We start from the raw sequence: 18,869 nt of genomic DNA, 5'->3' as shown, positions 1-18,869 counted from the left end.
TTATAGTCGGAATTTATAAGTTTGTCTTCAAAATTGTGAATGAGTTATAGTATAAAAGTGATCGTTACTCATGATTCATGAATGGTGTCGGAATAACGCTTGGTAATGTGATGTTTTAGTAAAATGTAATCTGGGTTACTGTTAGTTTTGAAATATGTTTAGAACTTTGCAGTTACACCCCTAGATGTTATTTTTCTTTTAATATTATATCACACGTGCATGATTATAAGCACATATGTGATATTTTCTTGGCTTGTATGTTACTTGAGATTATGGATGAGATATTGTGGTTCTTAAAACCACCCGACGAAGTAACTAGCCTAAGTGATACAGACTTTGGCTTTGCTCGAGTGATGCAAGATTTCGCCAAGTATGACAGTTTCATGTTTTGGCTCTGTGCATGCATATGACAATTATCAATGCTTTGCCTAGGCATTGAGTAGTTTGCCACGTATGACAGTTTTAAAGGCTCTGCCTGCGCGATGATAGATTTTGCTAGGAATGACAGGTACGTCCCTTGCTCTGCCTGCGTGTGAGACGCCCACCAGGTATGATAGATTTCCCCTAGGGTACTAGTTGTGGTGAGAGTTCTAATACTAGATGTTGAGATTTTATTCAGAATCAGATATAGTTAAAGGAAGTGAATCATAGTATAGTTTATTGAGTGCAGCGCGATTATAAATGAATCATATATTGCATACATGAAGGGGATGGTTGCTTCCATTGCATGTTTATAGAATCATATTATTGATTTCGGAATTTGCATAAGAATTGTTGTATGTAATCATTATTTTTTTTTTTAAAGAACTTTTACAAACCTCCACTTTCCCCCACTAATTGAGTATCAGATCACCCCTTTTTAAATGTCCCCCCCTCTCTCTCTCACTAGGACCTCCCCAAGATCGTGCCAAGCAGTGAGTCTCCACTCAGGGTTGTACCACATGTCGACATCTTATGTGTGTTTTATATTTTATGTCGTATTGTATTTTGGATTTGCACTATAGAAACTTCTGTTTTTTTATCATGTATTTTCTTTTATTTATGTTTGAAATGTGTAATGTAAGTGGAAAACATGATACCACAAAAGTTTCTTTGAATTTTTCACAAAACAAAATATGGTGTATATTTTTGTGATGTTGGAAATTAATGGAAATACTATAATGTTATCCAAAGAAGATAAGTTTTTAAAAAGGTTTCACAGTTTTTCCACACGGCACATCTCAGATATCTGAGTCTTGTGGGAGCACCTGGATCCTACGGGATAAGGAAATTCGGGATGGATCGTGTTAGATTGCTTTTTATTTATAGCATCTTATATTAATAATCTATGAGTTTTCAGGGCCAATCCAAATTGTGAGTGGTGTTTCTGCAAATGCTGAAGACTTAATCGAATCAATTGTAATCGAATGCTTGGTTGAATCAATTGTAATCGAGGACTTGGGAGAATAGATTGTTATCGAGGCAAACCGGCTTGAAGAACGTGTGGAGAATCAGAGGAAAATGGATAATGAGTTCGCAGAGAAAAGATGTCCAGCCGATGTTGAAAGAGCTTTATGCCTAAGCCTTGGTACTATTCTTACTCTAATTGACCATACTCCTCTACTGTACGGACTTTTACCAACTGATGTGATGAATGGCAGCACACCGCGATTTGATGTACACCAATATGTAATTATAACTAAATGATACTAAACCTTTTAGAATCATCTGCACTTCTCATTTACATCTTACTATCTACTGATTCTATTGCACTGCAGTCGCAATGGCGGTTAAGACAGCTTCGCGACAAGTCCATGAGTAGATCAGAACTATGCCAGAGCCAGACATGCTGGAAATCCATGTTTTCTATGCGCTCTTCAGGACTCTTTTGCTGTATCGCCTTTAGAGTTATGCAAGAAGTAGCTTTTGTGCCAGTCCCTTCAAGAAAATTGCTGGTTAACTTTTTCTTCAATGAATGGGTGAGTAGATTGCAGACTTTTTCTACATAATCTTTTTCCTGAAGTGACATTAATTGATAATTTCTGATTTAAAGTTGTCCTTTCTAGTTAAACTTAGAAGATCTTCTTGAAAGCGCGAATGCATATGAATTGAAACAACAACTTCTTGATGAAGTAATGAAGATTGTTGAAGAGCTAGAAGCTCTTAAACAGTTGCATTTTCTTCGAATATTCGTAATACATTATTAAACATAGCAATACAGAGTAACTCTGTTCTTTAGAATGAAAATAGATGTCCAACAATAAGATAAAGCGGTGAAAAATTATAATATTAATAATAGTTACACCAAACAATAAAGCCCAAAAACTTTCATTTGCACAAAAATAAAAATAGTCTTTGACAGCTTTCAGCTAAAAGTATACATATCTAGCATACACTTTGAATTCATCTTCACAAGCCTCTGTTTCTCAAGCCATATGGTTAAAACTTAGAACTTGTCTTAACATATTCCTTCAAAGCTCCAAATCTAGTTTTCCCGCTATAATTTAAACAAATTCAAGAACAGATAACCAATAGTTGCTTTCATTAATTCATTAATAATTATTAGTTAAATTCACAACCTCGAAATTCAAAAAATTCAATAAAACAAAGCGGCCACCTGAAATCATCATCATTAAACTTAGCGTTTCAGCTAATCATGGGAAATGCATTTACGTTACAAGTTCATACCTCTCGATCGGATCTTCAAGGATAACCTTATCCCCAAAATGTATGATCTACAACAATAATACAAACAAAAACAAGAGATCAATACGACTACGTATACACACAAAAACAAGAGAAACCGAAACAGAAAATAACAAACCTCAAATTCACCAAATGCTTGTAATCGTTCGAGAATCTGTCCCATCGGAGCTGAAAACACCTATAAATTCACATCAGATATAACTTGCATCAAATATAAATATATATAAAAACTTTTCTTCGTGTTTGAATTTAATAAACAAAATTTTAAAAAATAAAAAGAGAAAAAGACCTCGCGTCCACATTTCACCTTCTTTTCCATAACACACACACCAATGGTTATTTTCTTATCAACACCTGCGCGTTGAACTCCCATCTTTCTGTCTTGTGTGTGTGTTGTGGGGAAAAGCGACAGGAGCAGAGTGTCGTTGAAAGCGAATATAAAGAGGATAGGCGAGGCGAGGCGAGGCGAGGTGAGGAGAGGAGAGGCCGAGAAAAATGGAAGAACGGAGAAACGGAAATCACGTGCTGGAGTGAGAAGGCAGAAACGGTGAGTTTTGGTGGAGTTGCACTTGACGAGATTCAGATAAAAGCTGAAAGGAAGACGCATGGCAGCGAAATTTAAAAAACAAAGGAAGAGTGAAAAGAAAAATTGTTATTTAAAGGAGTGTTTGGGGATAAAGGTTTTTGATTCGAGAAATGCAAACGCCGCTGCAAATAGACGAGGGCGATGACGTGGAAAGTCCTATAGGTTGGGATTTATTTAGAAAAATATCGATAAGGCCCTTATATTTGTTCATACCAAAGGTACCGATTTTTATAATTATGCCAAAATTAGGGATAGAAGTTAGAAATGATTATAGGGAATGGAATTGTCCTAAACAAGGCAGTAACCCAATGTCATAACTAATGGATTATATATTTTTTGACTTTAGGTTAAAAAAATTATTTGATGTAAATTTGAACTTCTATATGAATTCAAAACTAATACAAGTGAATCTAAATTTATCAACAATGAAGAAACGAGATACAAAAACCTATTTTATTGTTACGGGCTGGCTTGACTTGCAAATGACTACTAAAGGAGAAAAGATCAAACATACCAAACAACAAACCATACCTTTGCAAATGACAAAATTAGAGTTATTAAAAAACTTCTAACTTTTACTTAGGAGTTATTTTCCTTCTTAACAAGAAGCTGGAAACATTATACAATCTCCTCTAATTGCATTTGTCATTGTATTAGTATAAATAATAAAACTCATCACATTTTCAAACTCGTTATATCTTAATTTTGTTTCATTATAATTTGATATACTTCAATCCATAGGTTTGTGATTGCATCATCATCTACTGATGAACTAATTTTTTGTTGGAAATTTTACAAGGATTGTTAAAATTTCAAAATTTTAAGGGTTGTTTGATATTTATAAAACTTTAGGAAATGAAAGACATGAAGACAAATTTAATGTTTCGGTGCACGAAATAGAATAAGGTGTTTGAATTTCGGTGTAGTTGGTGTCGCTTTTAAGAGTTTAGGTTGAAATGTAATCTCGCCATAACAATAGTACCTAATAGAAAGTCACTTAAAATAATGGGACAGGGTGATTTATTTATTTTGTTCCTTAATTATCGTCCAACATCCTGATTTTTCTTCGGAGATGTTTGCAAAGTATATTGACTTATAACTTTGACTAGGTCTCTGTTTCATTTACAATTAAAAAAATATATAAAAATATAATGTAGACAGTTTGTGAACAGTTTAGCTCATCATCTTACTTTATAAATACCTTATAAGTTTAATAGTTAAGTAAGACACAAATATGATAGATAATCAATTTTATAAGACTTAAACACAAGATCTCGGGATAACCATTTTAACTGGATAAAATTTTGTCATTTGACCACAAGACTAGTGGTTAAGATATAATCTATTTCCTCCATAGATATCTTATTTTTAAAAATCATTAAATTTTTAGACTCTTATATATATATATATATATATATAGTGTTTTTATACTTTGGTGCAAATTGATGTCACGAATATGCATAGTAAATTTTCATGCGAATTTCGAGTCAAATCTATTTTGGTCTTTTAAGGTATGACATAATTAACAAAAAGTCCAATAAAATACCTTTAATTTAATTTTCCATTCTCTTATAATTAATGAAATTATTCTAAATTTTGATCAGAGTTGTCAGGTAGCATCCATTTTTTTTTTTTTTACATAATAAAATATTAGGGTATTTTAGACTTTTAAAAAAGTCCTTTTATTGGGGGGCGGGGTTGGTAACTGGGTGTAGATAAGTTACAAATATTGTATTCGATAATCACTTTATATAACTTAAACATAAGATCTGCGAATAACTCAAAGTCTTGTGATCTGATCACAAGCAAAGTGGTTAGAAAACTGCTATTTTGCAAGAACCTAAATGGGGCTATCAATTCTACTTTATCTTATCTCTTAGGTCATTCCGTAGAATAACAATGATGATGATGACTGAAATGGAGTTTAAAAATCAAAAGATGGGTCAATGTTCACTTATGGGATTGATTTGGACTAAAACATAATTGGTCCAGGTTTACTTTAGAGGGATTAGGAAGTAATTAATTAAGATTAAATTAAGATTCAAAGTTAAAGGGCCGGTCAAGGGGACAAGGGGTTGAAAATTGGAAAGTAAAAGAGTGGCTCCGGTGGTGGGGACAATGTTAGCGGCGGCTATAGCCTATAAGCATGTTTCTCTGTCATCTTCTTACACTTTTTAAAAGTTGGTGGCATATATTAGGTACCAATTTGATTAAGTTATCATACACCTTATACTACAGTATCAAGGTAACGTTACCTCATGTCCGTAAGATTTAAGAATGCATTCAAACCCTTATAAGATTTAAACTGGCAATAAAAGGTAATATATATATAATGTTATTATAATATCACATTATAAGATTTGAATCAATAAATTATTAACTTAAAAAGAGAGTTCAAAAATCTTTACGAATCTCAATATTGTATTTTTTTTCTTCTGTTTATTAACCGAGGTATTCGGACCAACTTATGAGTACTGATAAGTTGCATAATTTGAGTGTTTTTAGGGTTGTTTTGATGTTAGTTTAGTTAACTTCTCATTTGTTTCCTTTGTTTTGATGTTTGTTTTTGTTAAGTTTGAGATATGAATGGTTTACTTATTGATTTGGATAACTTTTATGTTTTTTTTAAGTTTTGATTGAGTATATTAGAGTATTGGAATGAAATTGAGACTTAAAGCTTGAAGAAGTTGAGATTACCCTTCAGTCTTGAAGGCCACGACCATGCCTTGGTAGTTCACCATGGCCATGGTGATGGAACAAAGAGAAAACAAAGAGACCAGTAAGCACCATGGCCTAGGCTGTGGTGACTTAAATTTGGCCACGGTCAGGGTTGTGGCGGAAACTATTAGCGTGTTTTTATCAGTTTTTCTTTCCTTTTTCACTTAGGACTCTTTTGGGTATTTAAGTATAATTGAGACCAGTTGTCAAGGGACGAATTTTGCATATTTTTGAGAGGAGAAGGCGCATTCTTGAGGCTTGAAGACTGAAGATCAGATTTAAGAGTTTGATTTTTATTTCTTTTCAGATCTGAATATGTTTTCCTTCTTCTCTATTTATTTCTTTGTTCTTAGGATGGAGTAAATCTCTTTTGTTAGGGGAGGATGAAACCCTAATTATGTTTTGAACAATTTTATTCTTAATACTAGATTTATGTTTATGAATTTGTGCAAGAGTTTAGGTTTAATGCTTTATGAATGTTGGATTGATTCAATTACCTTGATGATGTTTCGAATAGAGAAGTTAGGGTTTATTGCTTAATTCATATTCATAATTGTTCTATGGGAATAACATTGCACAAAATATTAAAACTAGAAGTAATCGAATAGAGATTCTAAGATTAATTTGTGGTCCATCTAATTCATAACCGAATAGGGCGAATTAGTCGTAAGGGATTGATGAATTTATGCTTCTTAATTTCAGAGTAACCGAATAGGGATCTGTATTAAGTTGAATATTATGACTGAATAAGGATAATTGGCTTTAGAAGAATCCTACCAATCCATAGCACAAACAGGTATTAAGAGTGGTTGTCAAACATAATTAAGGGGAAATCTGTACCCTAACTTCATTAATATTGCAAAGTTCATCACATTATTTATTTGTTTAATTTGGTTATTTTTAATCCATTACTTTTATACTCTAAGATTTCATTTTCTCAAATAACGTGTAGGTTGTTTTAGGTAATTACATATATTCGCTTTGATCTCTGTGGGACGATACTCAAACTCATCACTTTATTACTTGAACACGACTAGTGCACTTGCTAAGGTTGATTTAGTCGCATCAAGTACCTCAACTGCTCCTTAAGAGGAGTTATCCCACAACAACCCACCGTTCTAGTCTATCCAAGTAAATCATAGAACTACCTTTGCCCCATAAGAGTATACATTGAAGCTATGCACAGTCTAATTGGTTCACCCTCATGACTAAACTACACATGGATGGGTAATATTGTAGTATTCTATAAATTATTATTCGAAGAATAATGTTATACATCGTAAAGCTTAGAACGGCAGATCATTCGAAAGGAATGTATTCTTTTGAATGAGAGAAACAATCTGAATGTCTTTTTCACCCATCAGCATTCATAATTTTTGTGATTGTATTATTCCTTTATTGCTTAGATCAGAAATGGTAATCCAGCTAAGTTTCTTGTAGTTTAGTGTCTTATCTTTTTTGGTTTGGGATAAGGGATTAATGGCCACTGAGGTTTGGGCATCAGTATCATGTCTGCCTCATTTTCATTTCTTTACCAAAAGAATAGTTCCACTTTAAGGTGACAAAAGGCTAACAGACAAATTGTGATGCTGGTTGATTCATCAATAATTAACAAAAATCTTGCAAGATAGGGTAACGTTACCTCCTCCGACAGCCCTTAAATCAAAGTAGGATCGACTGATTTTCATCTACGGACTATCTCGAGAGGATAACGTTACTCTCAGTAAGATAGAAAATAGAAGTAGCCCGACACAAGAGAAACCAATTTAGCATTTTTTTTTTTTAATTTATAAATTTATTATTCTATAAGAGGTTTTGAGATTGAATATTACTCTCATTAAATCTATTGTCTCTCCTTTAGAGTAGCGTTACTTGCTAGTTTACCTATACTTGTTCCCGCGATGTATCCTCCAGACCAAGCATTCTGTACAAACAAAAACTGAGATTAGAGAGCAATGGCTACAATGTGTTTGTATCTTAACACAAAATTTCCTCACCTGGAAATTGAAACCGCCAGTTACACCATCGACATTTAGTACCTGCATGAAAAATTCAAATTCATTTAGACACATACAAACACAATCACTTATTTATCTAAGCTCTAGGGTCATGAATTCAATTCTACAAGGTGGAATCATCATGTTATTATGTTAATAAACGAGAAGTTAACAAATGGTAATTGGTATGGAACTATACCGCTCCGGCGAAGAATAAATGTGAACGTATTTTGCTTTCCATTGTGTTCAAAGAAACCTTCATAAAGGCAAGAAATTGGAGTTAAATTTCCAAATCATACACGGGGGAGAGAGAGAGAGACAGAAAAAAATAAAATAAATGAGAGTGCCTCAGACAGTGGAACACTGCCAGCAGTGACAAATTCATCCTTGAATTGGCCCTTTATCAGAAATAAATTTATATCATCACAGATATGGACACAAAACATTGAAAAAAATAAAAAAAAATTCAGTGAGTAACGGCTCCTACCTTCCCAGTCACTTCAAATGTACAATGCTTTAGAAGATGAGCAATGGAAATTAGAAGTTGTTTGAAATGGAAGCCCACAAGGTATCTCCACATAAACCCTGCATATAAACAAGAAAAAACAACATTCATAAGGAAAATTTTGCAAGCAGATGCCAAATATATTTCCAGAATCTTTTCACAAGGCTGAATTCTGAAGGACATGAATTGATCACATTTTGCTTCTGTAGAGATTGATTAAAAGCAAGAAATTATCAATTCAAAAACAACTAAGCAGAATGCTATTATGTAGTAGTAGAATCCATCAAGTCTGAAGCCTATTGACGTCACCGCATTACTGTCCTAGAGAGATCGATTCAAACACCAAAACTATCCTTGTTTGATTATAAGCTTACTTAAATTACCAAATTTACTTGTTTATATAAAAATCCATATATAAAACGAGATTTTTCTTGAACTATCATAAATCTCAACCGCAAGGCAACAACAATAATACATCATTGCCTAATTAAGAAAATAATGGTACTTCTATCTATGTCTGGAATAAGAATTCAACGAGGACGAAGAATTACCACAAACTGTTTCTTGTGTTTACAAAGAATTGACTTCATATCTTCTATATGTAAATCAGGTACAAAATCCAATATAAGTATCCCTGCATCCAAATGCCAGCAAGTTCAGAAGCTAACGAATATAAATATTATAGTCACAAAAAAAAAAGTTATCTTTACCTTTGTAACCTAAACTGAACAGATCACAAGCACCCCAAGCAGATAGCCAAAGAATTACTGGCCCACTAAGTCCCCAATGTGTGACTAACATGGGGCCAATCTAAATTTGCAGGATTTTAGTTTAAGTCCAATACACTATTAAGAATGTGTATAAAAGCAATGAGAAAAACTTGCCTGTGTAAGATGTGGACTATTCTTTTGCACATTTTCTAATTTAAGTTTTGCAATGACCTTTCGGAACGTGACCTAAGTCACCTAACCATAAAAAAGAAGAGTGATGGAACAAGATGGAGAGAACAATAACCATTAAGTATTATTCATTTCAACTTTTATCATTACATTACCCCCGCTAACAAAATTAAGAGTAGGTAAGTCGAGGATTCAACTTGTTAGAAGGTACAATACATTACCCCTGACAACTCTGTTAATTGTGAATCTACAGTCTTGAAAGTGAATAAGCTAGGTACTGGATCTACAATTGAATGACGTAGCTGAGCTGCAAGACTGTAACCCTGTAATAAGAACAATGGAGATTTATCAAGAAATTCATACGCCTATACTAGAATTGGAAAAGCAACATTTGTTGAATGAACCTGCTTACTATTTCCACTAGCAATTAATAGATAATCAGCTTCAAAAGATTCAACCAAGTTGATTGTACGTTTCTCGACCTTGAGAAGGAGCTTTCCACCAGCATTAGCAGATGCTGTTGTTACAACTTTTCCAGTCTGCAGAGAAACTGATGGAGGAACCGATAGAGAATAATGGCCAGCCAAACATACCTTCCTGACACTTTGCTTCAGACAAGAGACAATCAATTACTGAAGAAGAACTGTTACTGACAGGAAACACCCTTCCATCATCCTCAGTATATGACAAGATAAGAACAAAAGGAAAAATTAAAGAAAGAAATCGAAGACATGCAGTTTGAAAACTGACCTTCAGTTCCACCCCATGATCAGAAAACCGGACATGCTATCCAACGGCCCATGCACATTAAAGAAAGATCCTTTAAATTCTTTAAGACCTCTAGGATAGTGCCATGCCAAAATCTGCAAAGGTCTTAATCATTCTGAGGTCTAAACATCATGTGATACAAAAGACAGTTGACCACTGGAATAAATTTCTGTATTTACTAAGTCTAATAAACAATTCTCCCTAACCGGAATTCATTCAGATAATGGCCTAACCATCATTTTCAAATGTAATACAATATCACAATGTAAAGAGTTTTCATTAATCAAGTGTAATGATCAAGTAGATGGAAATGGCATCTATACATCATTCTCAAGTATATCTACTATTTTAAACTCCAACATCCAGACAAAATCATAAAGTCATCCATACCAAACCCAGCCTTACAAAACATGCTTAAATTTAATCACCCATCAAACAACCAGCTAATTCCAACATGATAGTTGAATCAAGTCACAAGATCATAGATTAAAAAATGTCATCTTTCTCAATCTCTGAAACCCACTGTCAATTCTCTCTGCTCCGTTACAATACAAAGTAGAAGCCGGTGGGAGGGGAAAATAATGAAGGAGAGTTCAAAAAAGCACACCGTCAAGGCGTCAATTAATCTCTCCCTACTCTTTTACCCGAAGCTGTATGCGTGGAGAAGGTAAAGAGAAAGAGATGGTTCAAAGAAATTTGAAGGAAAATTATCAAAATCATATTAAAATGGTGAGCATCAAAAAGGAAAGATAAACACCAAGGTCTAGAGTCTAGACACAAGACTTTTGAGTCTTTGTCTTTGATTATAGTAGTGATTTTGAAAAATTTTCTTCAAATTTCTCTGAGCATCCTTCCACTTGCCTTTGTGATGCTCACCATTTTAGTTGTAGTTTAATTTGAGAAACTAATTTTAGAAAGTATCTTTATTTTGTAAAGTATATGGAACATTAGACAAACTTTATTATTATTATTATTATTATTATTATTATTATTTTGGCAACTAGGGGTTTTCGACCAGTTTACGCGCACCTCAACCAATTTTCGGGACCCTTAAGTTAATGATCGAGTAATCCTCTAGTGGCCACCCCTATTAGCAATAAAAGAGAATCAGACTCAAAACTTCTTGAGTAATACATTCCAACTTTATTAATTTTTTTTTTTGTATAATTAAATAAAAAAAACATAAAATTTACTGTAAATTTTATTAAATGTACTTGTGAGATATTTTGCAAAATTTAAAATTTAATTGATATAATTATGTGAAATTTAAAATTTTGAAACATGTATATAGTTTTTTAAGTTTTTCAAAGTCAAAGACGGTTAACTGACCCTTCCTCCCAAGGGAATCAAATTCAAGACCTCTTGAATACTACATCTCAATTTTATTAATTTGTTATTTTGTATAATTAAATAAAAAAACATAAAATTTAGTGTAAATTTTATTAAATGTACTAGTGAAATATTTTGCAAAATTTAAAATTTAATTGATATATTTGATTAATATAATTACGTGAAATTAAAAATCTTCAAAGTCAGGAGGGTCAACTGAAACCCACCCCACAGCCACACCCCACGACCTAGCATCTATGGTCAGTCTCGTTACGGTCATACTATGTAATATGAACAGTGTTTACATGGGAAAGGAGAATATTCCATGGACTCCCAACCTTTTAGTCCATTACAGTCAACCCCTCAAAGGATTTTATTTAACAAAAAGTGAGAGTGTAAACGTCATTATAATTTTTAATTTATAAACATCTTAGCATGTAAACGACCTTTTATTTTATACTTTTGGAAGAGAGAAATTCTGCTATAGAAATTTTAATTTTCAAAATGTCAAGATTTTTTTTACTAAACATATTTAGCCATAAAATCAGATGACGTAATATTATGCATATAAATTCTTATATATAAACTTATAAGAAATTGTCGGAGTGAAAGCTTATACTGACAACAACACCAATAGCATTGATAGACATTTTTACAATTTTTAATATAAAAAAATTTGACTAAATTTTTTGTATTCTAGTGATAAATAATGCTGGCTAGCATAAAATAAACTTCCTATTTCCAGATATGAATCCTAATAAAATAAAAAAAAGCAAATAAAATAAAATCGTAACTTAATAAAATCTGTCCTACGCCTTTTCTAATTAAAAACGACAAATATGTTAATTAGTGTTGCTACTCCGACCTGTCAGATACAATTACAAGGAAGAAACGACATATCACCGGTCCACAAAGTGAAGGTTGTTATTAGGTCATAAGTCACGTACATGCTTCCACAATTATGAACTTCCAAATTAGACATTAATTAGAAGCTTAATTATACACATTATTAATTTATATATTCATAAACCAAATATATTTGTGTTATATTTTCATGCTACGTTCAGGTTTAATGATATTTGATTGTTTTTATTAATTTACTGGTTTCGGTAAAAGATAGAGATCGAAGTTGTTTTGCAAACCTCAAAGTTCCAGTCTAAGGCCAAGAAAATGGCCGCTGGCTTTCCCGCTAATTAAAATATAAAGTTGGTTTGAGTGTGCATTAAATTATTTTTGAGTTAAATTAATGGATAAATTAGAAAAAAAAAACCTTTGATTGGTTTTTTATTATATTTATATAAGACGTGGAATCGATAGAGTTAAAAGCTTAAGCTGAGGAACAACCTCAGAAGATAGTGGTAATATGAATAGGAGATGGGGTGGATTCTGTTGAACTTACAAAGTCGTTGAGGAAGAAGTTTGGGCATGCACAGCTGGTGACTGTTATCATTCTCAGTGAGGCTGAGGCTAGGGAGGTGGTGACGGAAACAATGAAGAAAATGAAGGATTCGGGAATCCTTCAACAGCGGTGGAGCCACAGCCTTATAATAATAATGACAGCCGTTATGGTCTGAGAGTGTAAGTTTTTGTGTTGGCTGTTGGCAATGTTTGTGTTGATCATTTTCTCATCTGTAGCTGCACACCACATTGCTCCTCCTAGCCCTCCTGATCCAGCTTCCTGCAATGGAAAGCACATTTCTCCGATTAAAAGCAAAGAAGATCACTAAACAAGTGAAGAAAGATTAACTTTCACGATATAGAATCTAAATAAAGTTTTTACTATTTTCTCAGATTTTTACAGTTTTTAACTATGTTCTTAATGTTAAAAATATTAAGATACAACCCGAATTTTATAAACGAAACATACAATTTACCGTAGACCAGACAAGGCTGCCATTGTTGCGATCTAAAGCCCAAGCGAAACCACTTTTTTGAATAGCAACTACAAGATCATGCTTGACTCTATCGAGATACATGCCAAGAATCATTGGTGCCTCTCTGAAATCGGTATCAGGGCTAGGTAGAAGCGGACAATTAGGGTCGAAGTGCCTGTTGCTAGCTCTAAACCACACATCATAGCCTCCTAATTGCTTGTACCACACAGTTTTGCCAGTGTCCAAGTCAAGTACCAAGATAGAGTTTGCGTGGTTTTCAGATTCAATACACTTGTCAGAAGTAGTTGGAACCGTTTGATTGTTTCCCGCTTCTTGGCATTGGCGTACTCGAAGTGGAGCTGAATAGAGATTCCCTGTAGCTATATAGACATGGTTTCTAATGGGGTCAATTGATGGGCTGCTTCCCCAAATGGCTGCCACTGCAAATTCCCCCTTCTTGCCAAAATTGTTAGGCAACATGAAGGTTTGCCATAGGATCTTGCCTTTTTTTGCATCTAATTTAACAGCATGCCGCTGAAATATATGAACCCCAAAATGCATATCAAAATAACATAACGGTCAGTGTTGCAGCTTTTAGAAGACGCCATGAAAGTAGGAATCAAATTTATGTTGTGTTAGGGAATAAAAGACTGTCTGAATCTATATTTGGCTCGTAGATAGAGCCAGCCAGCCAGGGAGGACCAAAATTTATATTTTCTTATTCCGTTGCTACATAAACAAAATCTGATATGCACTTAAATCTATGACTCACATAAAAAGCTAACCGGGACGAGGGTCTTTAAAACCATCCATGAAAATTGCAAGGGCACCAGATGTGCGGTGTACTCAGGGCGGTCGGATAAAGAGTAAGGCTCACCAGAACTGCATGCCTTGCCTCTGCTCCTCGCCTATTAACTTTAATGACTCCAATCAAATTAAACCCTTAACCTCATAGACATGTTCCTGGGCTTCTGTTGAGAATATCAATGTAGTTCTTGATGCAACTGCAATTATGGTTAAGGCGTGAGGATGATTAATGGTAAATTAATTAATTATGTGCATAAATTTTAATTTCGTTAATTTCAAATTAGGATGTGAATTTTAGATTACACATTATTCCGGTGCAATTTCAACACCAACATTGGCCCAGTATTCAATCAACCAGGCCCTTTGATTAAACTTTAACACCATTGTTGGCCCAAATTTTTATATCTACGTTTGAGGTACTTTAGCCAATCATTTCATATGCTCCTAGTGGTATATTTGTTAAGATTTGTTGAGATTTGATTGATGTTAGTTTTGGAGATAATCTCTACTGCATATATTTAGGAATATACATGCGGGGAGTGTTAAGATTTGTTGAGATTTGATTAACGTTAGGTTTGGAGATAATTTCTACTACACATATTTAAGAATGTACATGCTCCAACTTGAAGAGGAGTGTTAAGATTTGATGAGATTTAATTAACATTAGTTTTGGAGATAATCTCTACTGCACATATTTAGGAATTTGTAATCCCTTCTTTCAAGGGAATTAATTGAGATTTTATTTTCTTTCCTTGCTTATCAGATCATGATTTGATCTGTATATGTGTATATATTATAGCCTTTTGGCAAAGAAATGTAATATAGAAAAATACGGTTTTCTCAATTCTCATTTTATCAATATTGGTAAACAAAATAGACTGCCTTGGGATCATAGGCTGAAATTTGAATAAGGTATTTAAGATATACCTAACTATATCCCTTTTATCATGGGATGATAGTTGAATAAAGTCAGGAAACCATAGATTAAAAAATAACATCTTTCTCAATCTTCCCTCGTTCATTGGAGGAAGCCATGGTTCACGTCCCTTTCTACAGAAACTGTAAGATCTCTCTTTCAACTTTCAACTCTCATATTCACTCTCACCATTACATATTTGTTCTTTCATTTTCGATTTTTGGATTGATATTAATTTATTTGTGTAATGGTTGATGGTTAAGACGGGAAGACATTCAAGAAGCCACGTCGTCCGTATGAGAAGGAGCGATTAGATGCAGAGCTGCGGCTGGTGGGGCAGTACGGGCTCCGCTGTAAAAGGGAGTTATTGAGGGTTCAATACACATTGAGCCGCATTCGCAAAGCTGCAAGGCACCTTCTCACTTTGGATGAGAAAAACCCTCGCCGGCTTTTCGAAGGTCAAGCCCTTCTCCGCAGAATGAATCGGTATGGACTCTTGGACGAGAGCCAGAACAAGCTCGATTATGTCTTGGCCCTTACCGTTGAGAACTTCCTCGAGCGTCGCCTTCAAACCATCGTCTACAAGAACAGCATGGCTAAGTCGATTCACCATGCGCGTGTCCTCATCAAGCAGAGGCATATCAGGTCTAAAATCTGTTGAGAACTGTCTTCGAATGAATGAATGAATTTTGTTTCAAAATTTATTTGGTTTTGTATTTGGCAGTGTGGGGAGGCAGGTGGTGAACATTCCATCGTTCATGGTGAGAATGGACTCCCAAAAGCATATTCAATTTTCTCTCACAAGTCCCTTCGGGGGAACTGGCCGCCCTGGAAGAGTGAAGCGAAAGAACCAAAAGACAGCCGCCAAGAAGGGTGCCGGCGGTGATGGCGATGAAGATTGAACCTTGGACTATGCCCAACCTTTTACATTCTTTTTTTCCTTTTTCTTCACTTATTGGTTCTCCAATAATTATTTAGTGGATGTTGGCATATTTTCTTTTTTATTAGTTACTAATTCATTAATTTTACAGCCTTCATTTCTTGTTCTTGTTTAAAAAATTTCATATTTCTGTTAGATGAAAAGTCATTGTGGTCACAAGTCCAGAGTAGAGTTTCTTTACCGAATTTGTGCAACACCATATCGTAAGCATTCCTGGATATGATGAGATACGTGAACATCAGAAGCATCAGTTAAAAAGAATCATGCCGACTAAATATCAGATGTCACTAAACATAATTTACATGAACATCGAAAGAATTCTTGAAACTATAGGTACTAACAATTGAAGAAAATATAAGCCAAACCATCCAAGGAGTTTGGTAATACACAATCAAGCAAAAGAGCAAAACAAAATACTTCCAACAACAAGAAATTGATTTACACATTCAGTGAATTCACTAGTTATCAAGAATAAACCAGTCAAATGAGGGAAAACAAACAAAGAGGAAGAAATAAAACTTCCAAATCGATCCCAAAAACAACAATATGATAAATAATCCATAAACATCCACTAACATTTTAAAGGTAATAAAACGGCACCATAATCAATTGCAAGTCTAATTCTCCGGGTACAATAATGAATAGAGAGAGAGATACAGCAAGGATATAAACTATTGATTAGTAAGGCAAAGTTACTTTTCCCAGAAAAATAAGTATTCTATCCAAACAATTTCAATCATTACCCTTTAAAAGTTCAGTTTATGACTTGTATAAACCAACACATGCAATTCCAATAAGAAAGAGAATTATAACCTGTGATTTTAGGATAACTAATATGGGTAATGTTATACGTTAACTAATGTACTAATTTTTGTTATAATTACATATGGTATCCGTACTATGCGTATGATACCCGTACTATACTTAATAAAATCCGTTACTACCCACACTATTATTGAACTAAGATCCGTTAGTACCCAAAGTATTATTGAGCTAATATAGTGGGAATAAGAAATAGATCAAGGAGAAAACAAGAGATAAAAGGAAAAAAGAAACAGAAATACATCTAGCTGAGTACACACACGGCAATATTCTTGAACAAGTTACCTGTCTCTTATTATCACAGAATTACAAGAGAAGATAATTTTCCAAAACCCAATTTCCACGAGGTAAACAGACGAAACATAATAGTCAATAGAGCTGCTTTCCCAGTATTATATAGACTTAATCCTCTATCTTGCACCTCACTGATCGCCACATGATTGCTTAAACTGAAAGAAACTGACAAAATTTCAGTAATCAGCCTAACTAATCACACTCTTACCATTGCAATTCCCAAAAAACATAATCACACAAAAGAAAGAACCCCTCAACACAAACAATACATCTCAACCAATTATAATGAACTTCTCTGTAACACCGTACATTCTTCACAACCCAATAGTTCAAATTCAAAGCTATTCACAATCTCCAAACAACAACACCTACAAAACCAAAAACCCATTTGCAAAATCAACAAATCAACTCAAAAACACTTAACATACAATGAATAAACATTCAATCTCTGAAAAATTATAATCAATTCCCAGTAACAGTTGACACATAAAGCACAAATTTTCATCACACAAAAAGCTGAGAAATAGACCTATAAAGCTCTTCAAAGCTAAGTCCATTAGCGTTGTTATTGTAAATCTCGTGAATCACATGCTCCAAAATCTTCCACGTCTTCTCTGCGTACTTCGGATCCACCACGACCCGGTGCTTGAACGCCTATATTTGAAACGTCCTCTTCTTTGGACCACTCATCTTGTTGAAAGCTTAAACTCTCAACAAACCCGATTACTCGGGTCGTCTTCGCTTCATACTTTTGACCCGATTCTAAGACGTTGAGGAGCAAAATTCAATCCGAATTGCCCGGAGAACAAACACGAGGGAGCTCCGCAACCAATGAAGCTCCTTCAATACTTTCCTTTAGTCATAGTCTTTTTTCATTTTCATTTATTTTTAAAATTTTATCAATAAATTTTCATACTAAGCTTTATAAAATAATAAGAAAGAAATAAATAAAAATATTTATCTTATTGTTATTATTATTGTTGTTGTTGTTGTTGTTATATATATAATTTAATGGAATTGTTATTATTATTATTATTATAAACTTTCTGTTGAGTGAAGCTTTAAACGATGACGTTTTGCTTTTGTCTATACGCTATTGTTTTGGAGTTCACTTCAGTGAGTAATCTCAGCCGTTGATTCCGACATGATCCAATGGCCTTCAATAGTCTAGCAAGTCAAACTATATAAGACTGAGTATTGAGAGATATGCACAGTAAAACAAATCTTTCTCTCTTGTGTTATTCGACTCTGTTAAGGTTCTTCAGTTTTTTAGGCTATCTTCAAATCTTATAATCGGGTCTCCATTGGTGTAAATTGTGGGTAGAAGAATAGGGCTTTTCTTCGGGTAGAGATACTGTGTATAGCTAGTCTCTTCGGGTTGTGACTACAAGTTGATTTGAGGGTATATTGTGTAAGTGAGAGATTTGGGTATTTTTTGTTGATTGACTTGTACGATCATGATCCTTATAGTGTAGTGAGCCCCAAATTACTTGGAGCTCAACTTGGATGTAGTTTATTCCATTGGAATAAGCGAACCACGGTAAAATCTTTGTATTCTTGTTTTCTTCTCTATTTGATTCGTGTGTTGGAAGTGTTTGTGTAATAACTGCTTCATACTAGGATACTTACAGAAATACATCAAGTACATATATTTATATTAGCAAAAGTAAATGGGCCCAAAATTTTCTTTTAATACATTTAATCATTCTTTATACAAAGTAAGGCATCA

At 33.9% G+C, this 18,869-nt stretch overlaps 3 protein-coding genes across 4 annotated transcripts; 1 reads left to right on the top strand and 2 right to left on the bottom strand.

Annotated features, from left to right (window-relative positions):
• Positions 1 to 2,319: 2,319 nt before the first annotated feature.
• LOC116139530 (inositol hexakisphosphate and diphosphoinositol-pentakisphosphate kinase VIP2-like) lies at positions 2,320 to 3,234 on the bottom strand. Of its 2 annotated transcripts, none has more exons than XM_031425195.1 (4): positions 2,975 to 3,234; positions 2,804 to 2,863; positions 2,668 to 2,714; positions 2,320 to 2,476 (listed from the first exon to the last, which is right to left on the bottom strand). In XM_031425195.1, the coding sequence occupies exons 1-4, from the start codon at positions 3,056 to 3,058 to the stop codon at positions 2,419 to 2,421; spliced, it is 249 nt and encodes an 82-aa protein (XP_031281055.1). In that variant the 5' UTR covers positions 3,059 to 3,234; the 3' UTR covers positions 2,320 to 2,418. The 2 variants fall into 2 exon arrangements, with proteins under 2 accessions (XP_031281055.1, XP_031281054.1); XM_031425194.1 differs by having other exon boundaries at positions 2,993 to 3,077.
• A 4,598-nt stretch (positions 3,235 to 7,832) lies between these two features.
• LOC116139476 (uncharacterized protein YtfP-like) lies at positions 7,833 to 13,922 on the bottom strand. The gene is given in 14 exon segments (XM_031425141.1): positions 7,833 to 7,913; positions 7,987 to 8,028; positions 8,186 to 8,242; positions 8,334 to 8,384; positions 8,474 to 8,529; positions 8,532 to 8,694; positions 9,043 to 9,125; positions 9,202 to 9,301; positions 9,376 to 9,447; positions 9,612 to 9,713; positions 9,795 to 9,940; positions 9,984 to 10,065; positions 13,046 to 13,165; positions 13,362 to 13,922. Coding segments are annotated over 14 exon segments (1,716 nt in total).
• Positions 13,923 to 15,201: 1,279 nt separating this feature from the next.
• LOC116139529 (40S ribosomal protein S9-2-like) lies at positions 15,202 to 15,986 on the top strand. The gene is made up of 3 exons (XM_031425193.1): positions 15,202 to 15,229; positions 15,348 to 15,729; positions 15,809 to 15,986. The coding sequence occupies exons 1-3, from the start codon at positions 15,202 to 15,204 to the stop codon at positions 15,984 to 15,986; spliced, it is 588 nt and encodes a 195-aa protein (XP_031281053.1).
• The last annotated feature ends 2,883 nt before the right edge of the window (positions 15,987 to 18,869 follow it).

This window comes from Pistacia vera, unplaced genomic scaffold (assembly GCF_008641045.1).
Source record: "Pistacia vera cultivar Batoury unplaced genomic scaffold, PisVer_v2 Contig351, whole genome shotgun sequence".
Lineage (NCBI taxonomy): Eukaryota > Viridiplantae > Streptophyta > Magnoliopsida > Sapindales > Anacardiaceae > Pistacia > Pistacia vera.
The sequence above is the reverse complement of the archived record's forward strand: the minus strand, read 5'-3'. Positions and strand labels throughout refer to the sequence as shown.

What these genes read in the sequence shown, in the direction of transcription:
- LOC116139529 (XM_031425193.1), top strand. Translation starts at nt 15,202, where the DNA reads ATGGTTCACGTCCCTTTCTACAGAAACT. An exon ending in CGTCCCTTTCTACAGAAACT is followed by an intron (nt 15,230 to 15,347) that starts GTAAGATCTCTC and finishes TTGATGGTTAAG; the next exon opens with ACGGGAAGACATTCAAGAAG. An exon ending in ATCAAGCAGAGGCATATCAG is followed by an intron (nt 15,730 to 15,808) that starts GTCTAAAATCTG and finishes TGTATTTGGCAG; the next exon opens with TGTGGGGAGGCAGGTGGTGA.
- LOC116139530 (XM_031425195.1), bottom strand. Translation starts at nt 3,058, where the DNA reads ATGGGAGTTCAACGCGCAGGTGTTGATAAGAAAATAACCATTGGTGTG. An exon ending in AGGTGAAATGTGGACGCGAG is followed by an intron (nt 2,864 to 2,974) that starts GTCTTTTTCTCT and finishes GTGAATTTATAG; the next exon opens with GTGTTTTCAGCTCCGATGGG. An exon ending in CTTGAAGATCCGATCGAGAG is followed by an intron (nt 2,477 to 2,667) that starts GTATGAACTTGT and finishes TTTAAATTATAG; the next exon opens with CGGGAAAACTAGATTTGGAG.